The 17552-nt window shown below is 42.3% G+C and overlaps 1 protein-coding gene across 2 annotated transcripts in view; it reads left to right on the top strand.

The window, feature by feature from the left end:
* RASGRF1 (Ras protein specific guanine nucleotide releasing factor 1) overlaps positions 1 to 17552 on the top strand; it is a 155624-nt gene that overhangs the window by 43052 nt on the left and 95020 nt on the right. For both annotated transcript variants that reach the window (XM_040342192.1, XM_040342193.1), the window contains exons 4-8: positions 1685 to 1774; positions 5429 to 5682; positions 11422 to 11501; positions 11591 to 11784; positions 15452 to 15561. In XM_040342192.1, the coding sequence (XP_040198126.1) occupies positions 1685 to 1774; positions 5429 to 5682; positions 11422 to 11501; positions 11591 to 11784; positions 15452 to 15561 (728 nt within the window). The remainder of the gene's footprint in view (positions 1 to 1684; positions 1775 to 5428; positions 5683 to 11421; positions 11502 to 11590; positions 11785 to 15451; positions 15562 to 17552) is intronic.

The following is a 17552-nucleotide window of genomic DNA, read 5'->3' on the forward strand; positions in this document are numbered from 1 at the left end:
AAAAATTTGCTGGATGAATGTCACAACTGACTATATATATATATATATATATATAAAAAAAATTTTAGGCAAAAATATAGCCAAACTTTGTGAGATATTCATACATCGTTTTTTTTTTTTTTTTTTTATAAATAGACCTCTAAATTACATGGAAAAAAGTTTTTTGACCCTCATTGAATTTGTATTTAATTACTGGGGTCTGTTTATAAAAATGTCCTGGACAAATGTCACAACTGACTGTTTTTTTTTTTTTTTAGGCAAAAATAAAGTCAAACTTTGTGAGATATTCATCCAACATTTTTTTTTTTTTGATAAATAGACCTCTAAATTATATGAAAAAGGAAAAAAAAAAGATGTTTGACCCTCATTGAATTTGTATTTTATTACTGGGGTCTGTTTATAAAAATTTGCTGGACGAATGTCATGTCTGTCTATATTTTTTTTTTTTTTAGGCAAAAATATAGCCAAACTTTGTGAGATATTCATACATCGTTTTTTTTTTTTAATAAATAGACCTCTAAATTACATGGAAAAAAGATTTTTGACCCTCATTGAATTTGTATTTAATTACTGGGGTCTGTTTATAAAAATTTCCTGGACAAATGTTACAACTGACTGTTTTTTTTTTAGGCAAAAATAAAGTCAAACTTTGTGAGATATTCATCCAACATTTTTTTTTATTATTATTATTTTTATTTACATTTTCCTGTTTATAAAAATTTGCTGGACGAATGACACAACTGACTATATTTTGTTTTAGGCAAAAATATAGTCAAACTTTGTGAGACATTCATCCAACATTTTTTTTTTTTTTTAATAAATAGACCTCTAAATGACATGAAAAAAGAAAAAAAAAATTTTTTTGACCCTCATTGAATTTGTATTTAACTACTGGGGTCTGTTTATAAAAATTTGCTGGATGAATGTCACAAGCATTTTCGCCTAGCCCTTGTGAATTCTGACAGTAATTTTGCTTAAAGTGGGGGTTCACCCTAAAAAAAATTCTAACATTGCATGGAGCCGACCTATGAGACCGACAGTATGCTGTTGTTTTTTTTTCTTGCGTACACACCATTTTAGGGCTATTTTCACCCCCGGCTTCCCCGCGGGAGTGGGCGTTCCCACCGTATAGAGCCGCACCGACGTTCGGCTTCTTTCGGCAACTCGTGATGCGCAGTATGCGCCGGTCGGAAGCACGTCAATGCCAGCCTGTGATTAGGAACGCCCACTCCCGCGGGGAAGCCGGGGGTGAAAATAGCCCTAAAATGGTATGTACGCAAAAAAAAAAAAACAGCATACTGTCGGTCTCATAGGTCGGCTCCATGCAATGTTAGACATTTTTTTTAGGGTGAACCCCTGCTTTAATAAAGTGGCTTCCTATGATTGTTGGTTCCCTCTAGTGGCCATAATGTGGTATGTTCCCTGTTTGAGGAATTTCCAGGAAAAATACCACATTATGGCCACTAGATGGAGCTGATGATCATAAGAAAATCAATATTTTATGCACAAATTTGGGTCAATGGAATTTAAAACGATAGGAAGGTCGCAAGTTTGACACAAATGCAATTTTCTGGCCGAAGTTAATCTCAACCTCAGTAAATTGTTTGTTCAATTTTTTTTATTATTATTATTTTATTTGTTTTTTATTTGTTTTTATTTGTTAATTTCTGATTATTTCTTACAGATTGCCTCGTTATTGAAGGACAATGAACGTATCCAATCAACACCGAGCAGCGCTCAGACCGAAGACACCGACATTAAGAAGATAAAGAAGGTGAACGGAATTTGTGGTGATTTGTCAGCATGTTCAGCGCATCACATTGCAGAACCTTTATCAATACACTTGATGGCATTCGATTGTAACCATCTAAATAATTAGACAAAATGAGGTAGATTCACGTACAACGGCGCATATTACCGCCGGGCGTAGCGTATCTAAGATACACTACGCCGCCGTAACTTACTTTTGTTTTTTCGAATCCTCGAAGAATTTGCGCCGTAAGTTACGGCCGCGTAGTGTATCTCTGGCGGCGTAAGGGCACGGAATTCAAATGGATGTGATGGGGGCGTGTTTTATGTAAATACGTCGTGACCCGACGTAAACAACGTTTTTTTTTAACGGCGCATGCGACGTCCGTGGGGGTATCCCAGTGCGCATGCTCGAAATAAAACCGGAACAAGCCAATGCTTACAACGGTGACGTCATTCTACGCAAATCCCTATTCGCGAACGACTTACGTAAAAAATTCAAAATGCGAGGCGGGAACGACGGCCATACTTAACATCGAGTACGCCTCATATAGCAGGGGTAACTATACGCCGGAAAAAGCTGAACGCAAACGACGTAAAAAAAAATGCGCCGGACGTACGTTCGTGGATCGCCGTAACTAGCTAATTTGCATACTCGACGCGGAAATCGACGGAAACGCTGCCTAGCGGCCGCCGAAAAAGAGCTCCTGAGATCCGACGGCGTACTAAGACGTACGCCTGTCGGATCGATCCCAGATGCCGTCGTATCTTGTTTTGTGGATACGACGCGGGAACTTTGAAATTACGCGGCGTATCAGTAGATACGCCGGCGTAATTCTTTTGTCGATCTGGCCCATATTGATGAAAAAAAAAAAAAAACGCGTCCTGCTAAAACGCATGTACAATCGTTCTGTACAAATGGCTGGAAAGTCAATTGTTAGTAGGCCATTTTCTTTCCAGGTCGGATGTTCTTCATTCATACTCCTAGCGTGAATCAGGAAAATGCCACATTACAGTCGTGCTCATAAGTTTACATACCCCAGCAGAATTTATGATTTCTTGGCCATTTTTCAGAGAATATGAACGATAACACAAAAACTTTTCTCTCACTCATGGTCAGTGATTGGCTGAAGCCGTTTATTATCAATCATCTGTGTTTCCTCTTTTTATATCATAATGGCAACAGAAACTCCCCAAATGACCCTGATCAAAAGTTTACATACCCCAGGTCTTAACCACTTCCATACCGCGCCTATTTTGGCGCTTCTCTCCTACATGCAAAAATCATAATTTTTTTGCTAGAAAATTACTCAGAACCCCCAAACACTATATATGTTTTTTTTTTAGCAGACACCCTAGGGAATAAAATGCCGGTCATTGCAACTTTTTTTCTCCCACGGTATTTGCGCAATCATTTTTCAAACGCCTTTTTTTTGGGGGAAAAAAACGGTTTCATGAATTAAAAAATAACAAAACAGAAAAGTTAGCCCAATTTTTTGGGATAATGTGAAAGATGAAGTTACGCCGAGTAAACAGATACCTAACATGTCACGCTTTAAAATTGCACACACTCTTGGAATGGCGCCAAACTTCGGTACTTAAAAATCTCCATAGGCGTCGTTTTTTTTTTTTTTTTTTACAGGTTACAAATTTAGATTTACGGAGGAGGTCTAGTGCTAGAATTGTTGCTGGCGCTCTAACGCTCGCGGCGATACCTCACATGTGTGGTTTGAACGGCGTTTACATATGTGGGCGGGACTTACGTGTGTGTTCGCTTCTGAGCGCGAGCTACCGGGGATAGGGGCGTTTAAAATATTTTTTAACATTTTTTTTTTTTAAATTTTACTCAATTTATTTTATTTTTACACTTTTTTTTACATTTCTTTTTTTTTTTATCACTTTTATTCCTATTACATGGAATGTAAACATCCCTTGTAATAGGAATAGTGTGTGACAGGTCCTCTTTATGGAGAGATGGTCAATAAGACCTCACATCTCTCCTCCAGGCTGGAAAGCATGAAATCGGTGAAAAAAAATTCACAGATTTAATGCTTTCAGCCGCGATTGCGGCTGTGTTTACATTCCGGTACCCGGGCGTGATGTCATAACATCGCGCCCGGACCTCCGACGATCATAGAGATGACTGGTGACCATCTGGCCACCAGTCATCTCTATGCTTTCCATCCGACGCCGGCGGATCGTTTCTCCGGGTCTCCGATGGCACGGGAGAGCCCCGGAGAAGCACCGGATGGCGGCGGGAGGAGGGGGCGTACTCTCCCGCCGCCTATAAGAATGATCAAGCGGCGGAACCGTCGCTATGATCGTTCTTATGGTGCAGGGATTCGTCAGCTGAAGAGATGGATATCTGAATGATGCCTGTGGAACCTCGGATTACGAGGATAATCCGTTCCAGGAGAATGCTTGTAATCCAAAGCACTCGCATATCAAAGCGAGTTTCCCCATTGAGGTCAATGAAAACAAAAATAATTAGTTCTGCATTGACTTCTATGGCATGCAATATCGCATGCGGCCAGAGGCGGTGGGGGTGGCCAGAGAGCCTCGGAAAAACGGCCAGAAAGGCCCGAGGACAGCTCGGCTGAACTCGGAAAGGCTCTGGAATGGAGTATTTCCAAGGTTTTCCAAGCATTTCCGAACAGCTCGACTCCGGCGCACACCCCCCCCCCCCCAACTCAGGCCACACACCGCTGTGGCTTGAAGCTTGAATCCTGCTCGCTTTGTGAGACACCAGTCGCAAACCGTTTTTTTAAATACAGCGCTCGTATTGCGAAACGCTCGTTAACCGCGTTACTCGCAATCCGAGGTTCCACTGTACTATGATTGTTAGCTCCATCTAGTGGCCATAAGGGGATATCGTCCCTGAGAAAATAGCCTAGTAACATTCGACTTTGCCCGCATTCGCTCAAAATTATTGTAAATTTAATTTTGTTGGGTGAATATGAATTCATTTTTATGAAATCACCCCTTCGTAGACATGTGCCATTTGTTTAGTTTCTAATTCGTTTTTTTAACGAAAATTCGGAAATTCGTTAATTCCGAATTTTCGTATTAACAAATTTTTCGGACTTCCGAAAATTTCGAATTTACGAATTTTGAAAATTCGAATATTCGAAAATGACAAATTCGAAAAAAAAAAAATTTGAAAATTCGAAATTTCGAAAATTTAAACATTTAAAAATTATAAAAACCTGAATTTTTGAAATTCGAAAACTAAAGAAATCGAAATTTCGAAATTGTAAAATCTAAAATGGGAAATTTCAGAATTTTTAGAATTTCAGAATTTTAGAAATTTGTTTTTTTCATTTTCGTTTCATTCGTTTTTTTCGGAAATTTTGTTTCTTCCGTTTTATCAGTTTTTTGCTTTTTCGGAAATCCGGAAATACGAATTTTCGAATTTCCGAATTTCAGAATTCCAAATTTTCGAATTTCTCGAATTTACGAAAAAAGCAAATAAAACGGCAAAAAAAATGTTTTAGATTTTCCAGAATTTACAAAAAAAAAAAAAAACTAATGAAACAAAAACGAAACATTTTTTTTTTAATTTCCCGAATTTCCGAAAAAAAACAAAAAACGAAAATAACATAAACGAAAAAAAATATTTTTTTGGCAGTGCACATGTCTACCCCTTAGTAATATGTTTCTTTACGCGTTTCGCCCGCAGGTACAGAGCTTCCTGCGCGGCTGGCTATGCCGGCGGAAATGGAAAAGCATAATCCAGGATTACTCCAGGTCTCCCCATGCGGACAGCATGCGCAAGAGGAACCAGGTTGTGTTCAGCATGCTGGAGGCGGAGTCGGAATACGTTCAGCAGCTGCATATTTTGGTCAACAACTTCCTGCGACCTCTGCGAATGGCGGCGAGCTCCAAGAAGCCACCGATCACCCACGATGACGTCAGCAGCATCTTTCTGAACAGGTGAGGAGATCTGCGTCAGATTTTAGGGAGCTTGTTGGAAGAGGGAACATTTTTAGAGCATATGGACGTGTTTGCGCTCTGCGGACACTCAGGGTGTATTACAGTGGCGGCTGGTGCTCAAAATTTTTGGGGGGGCACAAACGGAAAAAAAAAATGCAGCCTCACTGTGCCCATCAAATGCAGCCACTGTGCCATCAATTGTCACCACTGTGCCATGCCATCAAACGCAGCCACTGTGCCATCAATTTGCACCACTGTGCCATGCCATCAAATGCAGTCGTTGTGCCATGCCATCAAATACAGTCACTGTGCCATGAATTGTCACCACTGTTCCATGCCATCAAATGCAGTCACTATGCCATGCCATCAAACGCAGCCACTGTGCCATCAATTCGCACCACTGTGCCATGCCATTAAACGCAGCCACTGTGCCATGCCATCAAACGCAGCCACTGTGCCATCAATTGTCACCACTGTGCCATGCCATCAAACGCAGCCACTGTGCCATCAATTGTCACCACTGTGCCATGCCATCAAATGCAGTCGTTGTGCCATGCCATCAAATGCAGTTACTGTGCCATGCCATCAAACGCAGCCACTGTGCCATCAATTCGCACCATTGTGCCATCAAACGCAGCCACTGTGCCATGAATTGTCACCACTGTGCCATGCCATTAAACGCAGCCACTGTGCCATGCCATCAAACGCAGCCACTGTGCCATCAATTGTCACCACTGTGCCATGCCATCAAACACAGCCACTGTGCCATCAATTATCGCCACTGTGCAAATTGTCACCACTGTGCCCTTCAATTGTCGCCACTGTGCCCATTGATGTCACTGTGCCCTTTAATTGTCACCACTGTGCCCATTAATGCCGCTGTGCCAATTGTCCCCACTGTGCCCATTGTCCCCACTGTACCTATTGCCGTCACTGTGCCCTTTAATTGTCGCCACTGTGCCCATTCATGCCGCTGTGCCTATTGTCGCCACTGTGCCCATTGATGTCACTGTGCCCTTTGTCGCCGCTGTGCTCCTCCCCCTCGCCCGGCACTTACCTTTAATGGAGTCAGCCATCCACGTTCTTGAACCCTCGATGTCTTCTCCCGCCCTCGATGACGCTTCAGCCAATCAGGTTACCGGTAGCCAGAACCGGCCAACCTGATTGGCTGAGACGCCTGTCAGTCTTATCCAAGGAACGCACACCCCGTGCGTTCCGAGGATAAGCTTCCGGGGACCCGAGGGCTGTACTTGGAAAGCCGCTGGCTCTGATAGGCACTTCCGTACAGCCAACCAGCTGCCGTTATTCAGGTGGTCGGCGCCTCATGTCCGGCCATCTGAATAGACCAGCGGCAGCGGCGACAATAACATAGATTCGTGCAATGCATGAATCTATGTTATTAGTCTCAGTGGCGGTGAGAGCCAGAGGGGGCGGCGCTCCAGCGCCCTCTACGAATGAACCGCCACTGGTGTATTATATATATACTAGGGGTAGGCAACCTCGGCCCTCCAGCTGTTTTGAAACTACAGGTCCCATGAGACATTGCAAGACCCCGACAATCACAGGCATGGCTCCTAGAGGCAGAGGCATGATGGGATTTGTAGTTTCACCACCGCTGGAGGGCCGAGGTTGCCTTCCCCCGATATATACGCTAGTTGTTAAAAACGTCATACCCAGATTTGCCATTAGAGGGCGCACCTTTGTATCCGTCAGCAGCAGCTGCATCCTTAATACCGTATATACTCGAGTATAAGCCGAGATTTTCAGCCCTAAATAGCCCCCTCGGCTTACACTCGAGTCAGTGTACCTGTCGGGTCGCGGGCATCCATTTTTCAAAAGTCGCGGCTTCCCCCTGGTCCCTCATAGGCGTTTGACACTGTGTTCCGCTACCGCCTATCACGGCGGTCCTCTCATCCTCGGACTTTCCCAGCAGACAGTGTTCCGCCTATCATGGATGTCCTCTTGTTCCGAGGATGAAAGAAGGTCCGTGATTGGCGGAACACTGAACACAGTGTCTGCTGGGAAACTGAGTCCGAGGATGAGAGGACCTCCGTGATAGGCGGTAGCCGAGCACAGTGTCAAACGCCTATGACGGACCAGGAGGAAGCCGCGACTTTTGAAAAATGGACGCCCGCGACCCGACAGGTATCGCGGAAGGAATGTGGCCAGGAGGAAGCCGCGACTTTTGAAAAATAGATGCCCTCAGCCTGTCAAGAATACAGGTACACTGATGCTGCCCATTGCACAGTGAGAATGGGCACAGTAAGGCTACAATGGGTACAGTGAGAATGGGCACAGTAAGGCTACAATGGGCACAGTAAGGCTACAATAGGCGCAGTAAGGCTACAATGGACACAGTGAGAATGGGCACAGTAAGGCTACAATGGGTACAGTGAGAATGGGCACAGTAAGGCTACAATGGGCACAGTAAGGCTGCAATAGGCGCAGTAAGGCTACAATGGACACAGTGAGAATAGGCACAGTAAGGCTGCAGTGGGCACAGTAAGGCCTAGTACACACGAGAGGATTTATCCGCGGAAACGGTCCGGAGGTCCGTTTCCGCGGATAAATCCTCTGGCGGATTTTGATCTCATGGTTGTACTAACCATGAGATCAAAATCCCCGCGGAATTCCGTCCGCGGTGACGTGTCGCGCCGTCGCCGCGATGATGACGCGGCGACGTGCGCGACGCTGTGATATAAGGACTTCCACGCATGCGTCGAATCATTACGACGCATGCGAGGGATGCCTTCGGACGGATTGATCCGGTGAGTCTGTACAGACCAGCGGATCAATCCGTTGGACTGGATTCCAGCGGATCGATTTCTTAGCATGTTAAGAGATTTTGATCCGCTGGAAATCCATCGCCGGGGGAAAAATATCCGCTTGGATCGTACACACCAGGGGATCTATCCGCTGAAACCGGTCCGCGGATCAATTTCAGCGGATCGATCCTCTCGTGTGTACGGGGCCTAAGGCTACAATGGGCACAGCGAGGCGTGCAAATGGGCACAGCGAGGCTGCAAATGAGCACAGTGAAGCTGCAAATGGGCACAGTGAGGCTGCAAATGGGCACAGTGAGGCTGCAAATGAGCATTGTTGACCCTCTTTTCCGCTTACAGTAGCTGCTGCATTCTCAGCCTATTATTCAGAGGTGGGGCAGCTGACAATAAGTGGGTGGCTGACAGGAGGTAACTGACAGAGAGGGGTGGCTTACAGAGAGCAGCGGCCTGACAGAGGGGGTGAGGGGGCAGATGAGAAATAGACCGACAGTGAGGAGACAAGCAGCGAGTAGAAATGCCAGGCTGGGATGCAGAACTCCGGGGCGGCCGCGATCTCCAGGTCCACCGGGCCAATCACAGACCCTCGTGTCCGCCGCCCGAACGTGAGCCAATCACAGGGCGCCCATCGCTGAGCTCGGCTCGGAGCGACAGATCGGGGTAACGTTGATGGCGACGGCGTGCATGGGAAACGGGATGCGCTGCTCTAGCCGGGGACACTTGAACTCAGGCGGGTTGACTCTGCTTGCATCTCTTTTCTGTGCCGGCTGCTGGAACAGAGATCAGAGAGTTCCAGCGCTGGCCACCCAACTGCTGCTGTGCGTGTTGCGCTCGGGGGGGATCCGAATCGAATCGCTTTAGGGGACGTTAAACCACGGCCAACTTTAGGAAGCATGAGAGCCACATTGTGGGAACTCTGTATATGTACCAATGTCTGTTCATTGTTTACTACCTCGTGTTGTTGTGGCCCATGTGGGTATCTGTCCTGATATAAATAAAAAGATTAAAAAAAAGCTGTCCTCCAAAATTCACATTTTGAATAGAATATAAAATAAAGGAATAGAATATAAAATAAAGGAATAGAATATAAAATAAAGGAATAGAATATAAAATAAAGGAATAGAATATAAAATAAAATAGAATAGAAAATAAAAGAATAGAAAAAAAAAAAAAAAAAAAAAAAAAAAAAAAAAAAAAAAAAAAAAAAAAAAAAAAAAAAAAAAAAAAAAAAAAAAAAAAAAAATAAAAAAAAAAAAAAAAAAAAAAAAAAAAAAAAAAAAAAAAAAAAAAAAAAAAAAAAAAAAAAAAAAATAAAAAAAAAAAAAAAAAAAAAAAAAAAAAAAAAAAAAAAAAAAAAAAAAAAAAATAAAAAAAAAAAAAAAAAAAAAAAAAAAAAAAAAATAAAAAAAAAAAAAAAAAAAAAAAAAAAAAAAAAAAAAAAAAAAAAAAAAAAAAAAAAATAAAAAAAAAAAAAAAAAAAAAAAAAAAAAAAAAAAAAAAAAAATAAAAAAAAAAAAAAAAAAAAAAAAAAAAAAAAAAAAAAAAAAAAAAAAAAAAAAAAAAAAAAAAAAAAAAAAAAAAAAAAAAAAAAAAAAAAAAAAAAAAAAAAAAAAAAAAAAAAAAAAAAAAAAAAAAAAAAAAAAAAAAAAAAAAAAAAAAAAAAAAAAAAAAAAAAAAAAAAAAAAAATAAAAAAAAAAAAAAAAAAAAAAAAAAAAAAAAAAAAAAAAATAAAAAAAAAAAAAAAAAAAAAAAAAAATAAAAAAAAAAAAAAAAAAAAAAAAAAAAAAAAAAAAAAAAAAAAAAAAAAAAAAAAAAAAAAAAAAAAAAAAAAAAAAAAAAAAAAAAAAAAAAAAAAATAAAAAAAAAAAAAAAAAAAAAAAAAAAAAAAAAAAAAAAAAAAAAAAAAAATAAAAAAAAAAAAAAAAAAAAAAAAAAAAAAAAATAAAAAAAAAAAAAAAAAAAAAAAAAAAAAAAAAAAAAAAAAAAAAAAAAAAAAAAAAAAAAAAATAAAAAAAAAAAAAAAAAAAAAAAAAAAAAAAAAAAAAAAAAAAAAAAAAAAAAAAAAAAAAAAAAAAAAAAAAAAAAAAAAAAAAAAAAAAAAAAAAAAAAAAAAAAAAAAAAAAAAAAAAAAAAAAAAAAAAAAAAAAAAAAAAAAAAAAAAAAAAAAAAAAAAAAAAAAAAAAAAAAAAAAAATAAAAAAAAAAAAAAAAAAAAAAAAAAAAAAAAAAAAAAAAAAAAAAAAAAAAAAAAAAAAAAAAAAAAAAAAATAAAAAAAAAAAAAAAAAAAAAAAAAAAAAAAAAAAAAAAAAAAAAAAAAAAAAAAAAAAAAAAAAAAAAAAAAAAAAAAAAAAAAAAAAAAAAAAAAAAAAAAAAAAAAAAAAAAAAAAAAAAAAAAAAAAAAAAAAAAAAAAAAAAAAAAAAAAAAAAAAAAAAAAAAAAAAAAAAAAAAAAAAAAAAAAAAAATAAAAAAAAAAAAAAAAAAAAAAAAAAAAAAAAAAAAAAAAAAAAAAAAAAAAAAAAAAATAATACAATATAAAATAAAATAATTGAAAATAAAAGAAAAAAATTTAATAAAGGAATAGAATATAAAATAAAATAATAGAACAGAATATAAAATAAAGTAGAAAATAAAAGAATAGAAATTTGAATAAAATTGAACATAAAATAAAATGAAGGAATAGAATAAAAAACAAAAGAATAGAATAAAAAATAGAATAGAATGTAGCATTTTTTTTTTAATTTTTATTTCAAATAGATTAAAACCACCTATTCTTCACAATGAATTTGATTATTTTCTATTCAAATACTTTGAATCCATTGGAAGAATTCAGGTGAAAGTGAATAAATGAAACAACTTTTTGTTATGAATGCAACGAAACGAAATTGGTTGCGTAACGAAACAAAGCAAATGTTTCCCGTTCTGCACATGTGTAATTGATAGGACCTTCTTTCTTCCAGTGAGACCATCATGTTTCTGCACCAGATCTTCTATCAGGGTCTGAAGGCGCGGATCTCCAGCTGGCCCACGCTGGTGTTGGGTGAGGATTGGGGTCTTCTTCTCTCCGGTCATTACTCTGCTGTCAGTCCCCGGGGGGGGGGATGGTAACACATCTCGTTGTCTTTCCAGCTGATCTGTTTGACATCCTCCTGCCGATGTTAAACATTTACCAGGAGTTTGTACGGAACCACCAGTACAGCCTGCAGATCCTGGCCCACTGCAAGCAGAACCGCGACTTCGACAAACTACTCAAACAATACGAAGCCAAACCGGACTGCGAGGAGCGAACCCTGGAGACCTTCCTCACCTACCCCATGTTCCAGGTCAGTGAGAGTCCGCAACCCGTCCCTCCATTCCTCAGAGTCTCGCTTCATCGTTCCTCCATTCCTCAGAGTCTCGCTTCATCGTTCCTCCATTCCTCAGAGTCTCGCTTCATCGTTCCTCCATTCCTCAGAGTCTCGCTTCATCGTTCCTCCATTCATCAGAGTCTCGCTTCACCGTTCCTCCATTCATCAGAGTCTCGCTTCATCGTTCCTCCATTCATCAGAGTCTCGCTTCATCGTTCCTCCATTCATCAGAGTCTCGCATCATCGTTCCTCCATTCATCAGAGTCTCGCATCATCGTTCCTCCATTCATCAGAGTCTCGCTTCATCGTTCCTCCATTCATCAGAGTCTCGCATCATCGTTCCTCCATTCATCAGAGTCTCGCATCATCGTTCCTCCATTCATCAGAGTCTCGCATCATCGTTCCTCCATTCATCAGAGTCTCGCTTCATCGTTCCTCCATTCATCAGAGTCTCGCATCATCGTTCCTCCATTCATCAGAGTCTCGCATCATCGTTCCTCCATTCATCAGAGTCTCGCTTCATCGTTCCTCCATTCATCAGAGTCTCGCTTCATCGTTCCTCCATTCATCAGAGTCTCGCTTCATCGTTCCTCCATTCATCAGAGTCTCGCTTCACCGTTCCTCCATTCATCAGAGTCTCGCTTCATCGTTCCTCCATTCATCAGAGTCTCGCTTCATCGTTCCTCCATTCATCAGAGTCTCGCTTCACCGTTCCTCCATTCATCAGAGTCTCGCTTCATCGTTCCTCCATTCATCAGAGTCTCGCTTCACCGTTCCTCCATTCATCAGAGTCTCGCTTCATCGTTCCTCCATTCATCAGAGTCTCGCTTCATCGTTCCTCCATTCATCAGAGTCTCGCTTCATCGTTCCTCCATTCATCAGAGTCTCGCTTCACCGTTCCTCCATTCATCAGAGTCTCGCTTCATCGTTCCTCCATTCATCAGAGTCCGCAACCCGTCCCTCCATTCATCAGAGTCTCGCTTCATCGTTCCTCCATTCATCAGAGTCTCGCTTCATCGTTCCTCCATTCATCAGAGTCTCGCTTCATCGTTCCTCCATTCATCAGAGTCCGCAACCCGTCCCTCCATTCCTCAGAGTCTCGCTTCATCGTCCCTCCATTCATCAGAGTCTCGCTTCATCGTCCCTCCATTCCTCAGAGTCTCGCTTCATCGTCCCTCCATTCATCAGAGTCTCGCTTCATCGTCCCTCCATTCATCAGAGTCTCGCTTCATCGTCCCTCCATTCATCAGAGTCTCGCTTCATCAAGTCTGACCCACTTTTTTATTTTTATTAACCACTTAAGACCCGGACCTTTAGGTAGCTAAAGGACCAGGACAGTTTTTGCGATTCGGCACTGCGTCGCTTTAACTGACAATTGCGCGGTCGTGCGACGTGGCTCCCAAACAAAATTGGCGTCCTTTTTTCCCCCACAAATAGAGCTTTATTTTTGTGGTTTTGATCACCTCTGCGGTTTTTATTTTTTTGCGCTATAAACAAAAATAGAGCGACAATTTTGAAAAAAATATTCATATTTTTTACTTTTTGCTATAATAAATATCCCCCAAAAACATATATAAAAAAGTTTTTTCCTCAGTTTAGGCCGATACGTATTCTTCTACATATTGTTGGTCTAAAAAATCGCAATAAGCGTTTATGGATTGGTTTGCGCAAAAGTTATAGGGGCAGATCTACATACATCTGCGCCGGGCACAGCGTATACGCTACGCCGCCGTAACTTATCTTTTTTAGTTTAAATCCACAACAAATCCGCGCCGTAAGTTACGGCGGCGTAGTGTATCTCTCGTGGCGTAATGGCGCGGAATTCAAATGGCTGTGATGGGGGCGTGTTTTATGTAAATACGTCGTGACCCGACGTAAATGAAGTTTTTTTTTTTCTGCGCATGCGCCGTCCCTGGGGGTATCCCAGTGCGCATGCTCGAAATTAAACCGGAACCAACCAATGCTTACAACGGTGACGTCATTCTACGCAAATTCCTATTCGCAAACGACTTACGCAAACGACGCAAAAAATTCAAAATTGTACGCGGGAAGGACGGCCATACTTAACATTGAGTACGCCTCATAATAGCAGCTTTAACTATGCGCCGGAAAAAGCCGAACGCAAACGACGGAAAAAAAATGCGCCGGGCCGCTCTTACGTTCGTGGATCGCCGTAAATAGCTCATTTGCATACTCGACGCTGATTTCGACGGAAACGCCACCTAGCGGCCGCCGAAAAATTGCATCTAAGATCCGACGGCGTACGAAGCCGTACGCCTGTCGGATCTAGCCGAGATGCCGTCGTATCTTGTTTTGAGGATTCAAAACAGATACGACGCGGGAAATTTGAAATCTATCAATGGATACGCCGGCGTAATTTCTTTGTGGATCTGCCCCATAGAGTCTACAAAAGAGGGGATAGTTTTATGGCATTTTTATTATCAATTATTAATTATTATAATTTGTTATTAGAAATGGCGGCATTCTGCGTTTTTTTTTTTTATTGTGACTGCGACATTATGGCGGACACATCGGACACTTTAGACGCCATTTTGGGACCATTGTCATTTATACAGCAATCAGTGCTATAAAAATGCGCTGATTACTGTGTAAATGAAACTGGCAGGGAAGGGGTTAACCACTAGGGGGCGAGGAAGGGGTTAAGTGTGTCCTAGGGAGTGATTCTAACTGTGTGGGGGGGATGGGCTACAAGTGACACGACATTGATCACTGCCCCTGGTGACAGAGGGCCATATTCTTAGAGATCTCCGGCGGCGTAACGTATGTCCTTTACGTTACTCCGCCGCAAGTTTAACTGGCAAGCAAGTGCCTGATTCCCAAACCACTTACCTGTAAACTTGCGGCGGCGTAGCGTAAAGTCCACCCGCGCAAGCACTCCTAATTCAAATGATCCTGGTAGGGGGCGTGGATCATTTAAATTAGGCTCGCTCCCGCGCCTATCGTAATGCGCATGCTCCGTCGGGTAAATTACCCGACGTGCATTGCGCTAAATGACGTCTCACGGACGTCATTTGTTTTGACGGTAACGTAAATGGCGTCCATCGCCATTCACGGACGATTTACGCAAACGACGTTAAATCTTCAAATTTCGACGCGGGAACGACGGCCATACTTAACATTGAGTACGCCACCTAGGGGGCATCTTTATCTTTACGCCGCGTATCGCTTACGGAAACTACGTAAAATCACTACGACGGGCAAGCGTACGTTAGAGAATCGGCGCGACTAGTCATTTGCATATTCTACGCTGACCGCAAAGGAAACGCCACCTAGCGGTCAGCGTAGATATTGCAGCCTAAGATACAACGGCGCAGGCCGTCGTATCTTAGGCATGTTTAAGTGTATCTCAGTTTGAAAATACACTTAAACATAGGACGGCCTTAGAATCGGACTTACGTCGGCGTATCTGCTGATACGCCGGCGTAAATTCTTTAAGAATATGGCCCAGAGAGTAGTAGTTCAGTGTCCTGTCACAAGGCCTCTTACATGCCGTTGCCCTCCTACCAAGACGTGTGGGGGGGGGGGGGAGTGCACGGACCCCCTGGAGCAAGGGGGCAGGGTCGCTATGGCTCTCGTTGGACACATTATGACCCATTAAATCTTCTTTGTCTTCTTTTCTTAGATTCCTCGTTATATCCTGACTCTACATGAGCTCCTCGCTCACACGCCTCACGAACACGTCGAACGTAACAGCCTAGACTATGCCAAATCCAAGCTGGAGGAGCTGTCAAGGTGAGATGGAATGCCAACCCTTCATTATGTCCCAGGACAGTCGCTAATGCCAGTTGGCAAAGGGTACGTTCCAGATGGTACAGGGTGTGGTTAGGGTGGTGTGAGCTTGGATCGGAATACCAATCGCTGTATTTTTGAGGCAGTGAAACGTGCTGTTCTGCAGGTACAGCTTAACGTCGCGTTCATTACATGAAATATTAATGGCTGACTCACACAACTCTGTATTCGTAATGGTGAAATAGATTCTTTCTTACTTTGAAAATTGTGTCCCCATTCTTATTATTCTTGGTTCTTCATGACAGCCAGTGGCCAACTCCATCCCTGGAACATCTAACGGTTGTCCAGGGATGTGTTCCTTCACTTTTGCAACCAGCAGGCGGATGATGTGATCCCGCCCCCTGCCCCGCCCGGCGGGGCAGGGGGCGGGATCACATCATCCGCCTGCTGGTTGCAAAAGTGAAGGAACACATCCCTGGACAACCGTTAGATGTTCCAGGGATGGAGTTGGCCACTGGGTAGTGTAGACCGGCCTTTCTCAACCTTTTCCCACTCCTCTTTGCAGATCCCTTCCAAGTCATTAAGGTTTCCAGGCTGACGTTTGGCAACTCGAACCTTCAGCTCCCTCCACATATTTTCTATGGGATTAAGGTCTGGAGACTGGTGAGGCCACTCCAGGACCTTAATGTGCTTCTTCTTGAGCCACTTCTTTGTTGCCTTGGCCGTGTGTTTTGGGTGATTGTCATGCTGGAAGACCCGTCCATGACCCGTCTTCAATGCTCTGGCTGAGGGAAGGAGGTTCTCACCCAAGATTTGATGGTACATGGCCCCGCCCATCGTCCCTTTGATGCTGTAAAGTTGTCCTGTCCCCTTAGCAGAAAAACACCCCCAAAGCATAATGTTTCCTCCTCCATGTATGACGGTGGGGGATGGTGTTCTCCATGTATGATGGTGGGGGATGGTGTTCTCCATGTATGACGGTGGGGGATGGTGTTCTCCATGGATGACGGTGGGGGATGGTGTTCTCCATGGATGACGGTGGGGGATGGTGTTCTCCATGGATGACGGTGGGGGATGGTGTTCTCCATGGATGACGGTGGGGGATGGTGTTCTCCATGTATGACGGTGGAGGGATGGTGATCTCCATGGATGACGGTGGGGGATGGTGTTCTCCATGTATGACGGTGGGGGATGGTGTTCTCCATGTATGACGGTGGGGGATGGTGTTCTCCATGTATGACGGTGTGGGACGGTGTTCTCCATGGATGACGGTGGGGGATGGTGTTCTCCATGTATGACGGTGGGGGATGGTGTTTCCCATGTATGACGGTGGGGGATGGTGTTCTTCATGGATGACGGTGGGGGATGGTGTTCTCCATGTATGACGGTGGGGGATGGTGTTTCCCATGTATGACGGTGGGGGATGGTGTTTCCCATGTATGACGGTGGGGGATGGTGTTCTTCATAGATGACGGTGGGGGATGGTGTTCTCCATGGATGACGGTGGGGGATGGTGTTCTTCATGGATGACGGTGGGGGATGGTGTTCTTCATGGATGACGGTGGGGGATGGTGTTCTCCATGGATGACGGTGGGGGATGGTGTTCTTGAGGTCATAGGCAGCATTCCTCCTCCTCCTCCAAACACGGCGAGTTGAGTTGATGCCAAAGATCTCGATTTTGGTCTTATCTGATCACAACCCCTCCCCCCAGTTCTCCTCTGAATCATTCAGATCTTCATTAGTAAACATCAGACGGTCTGTACATGTGATTTTTTCTGATCAGGGGGGCCTTACGGGTTCTGCAGGATTTCAGTCCTTCCCGGTGTTCTGTGTCACCGATTGTTTTCTTGGTAACGATGGTCCCAGCTGAGATCAGTGACAAGATCCTCCTGTGTAGTTCTGGGCGGATTCCTCACCGTTCTCCTGATCATTGAACCTCCACGAGGGGAGATCTTCCATGGAGCCCCAGACCGAGCAGAGTGACAGTTATTTTG

This window comes from Rana temporaria, chromosome 3 (assembly GCF_905171775.1).
Source record: "Rana temporaria chromosome 3, aRanTem1.1, whole genome shotgun sequence".
Lineage (NCBI taxonomy): Eukaryota > Metazoa > Chordata > Amphibia > Anura > Ranidae > Rana > Rana temporaria.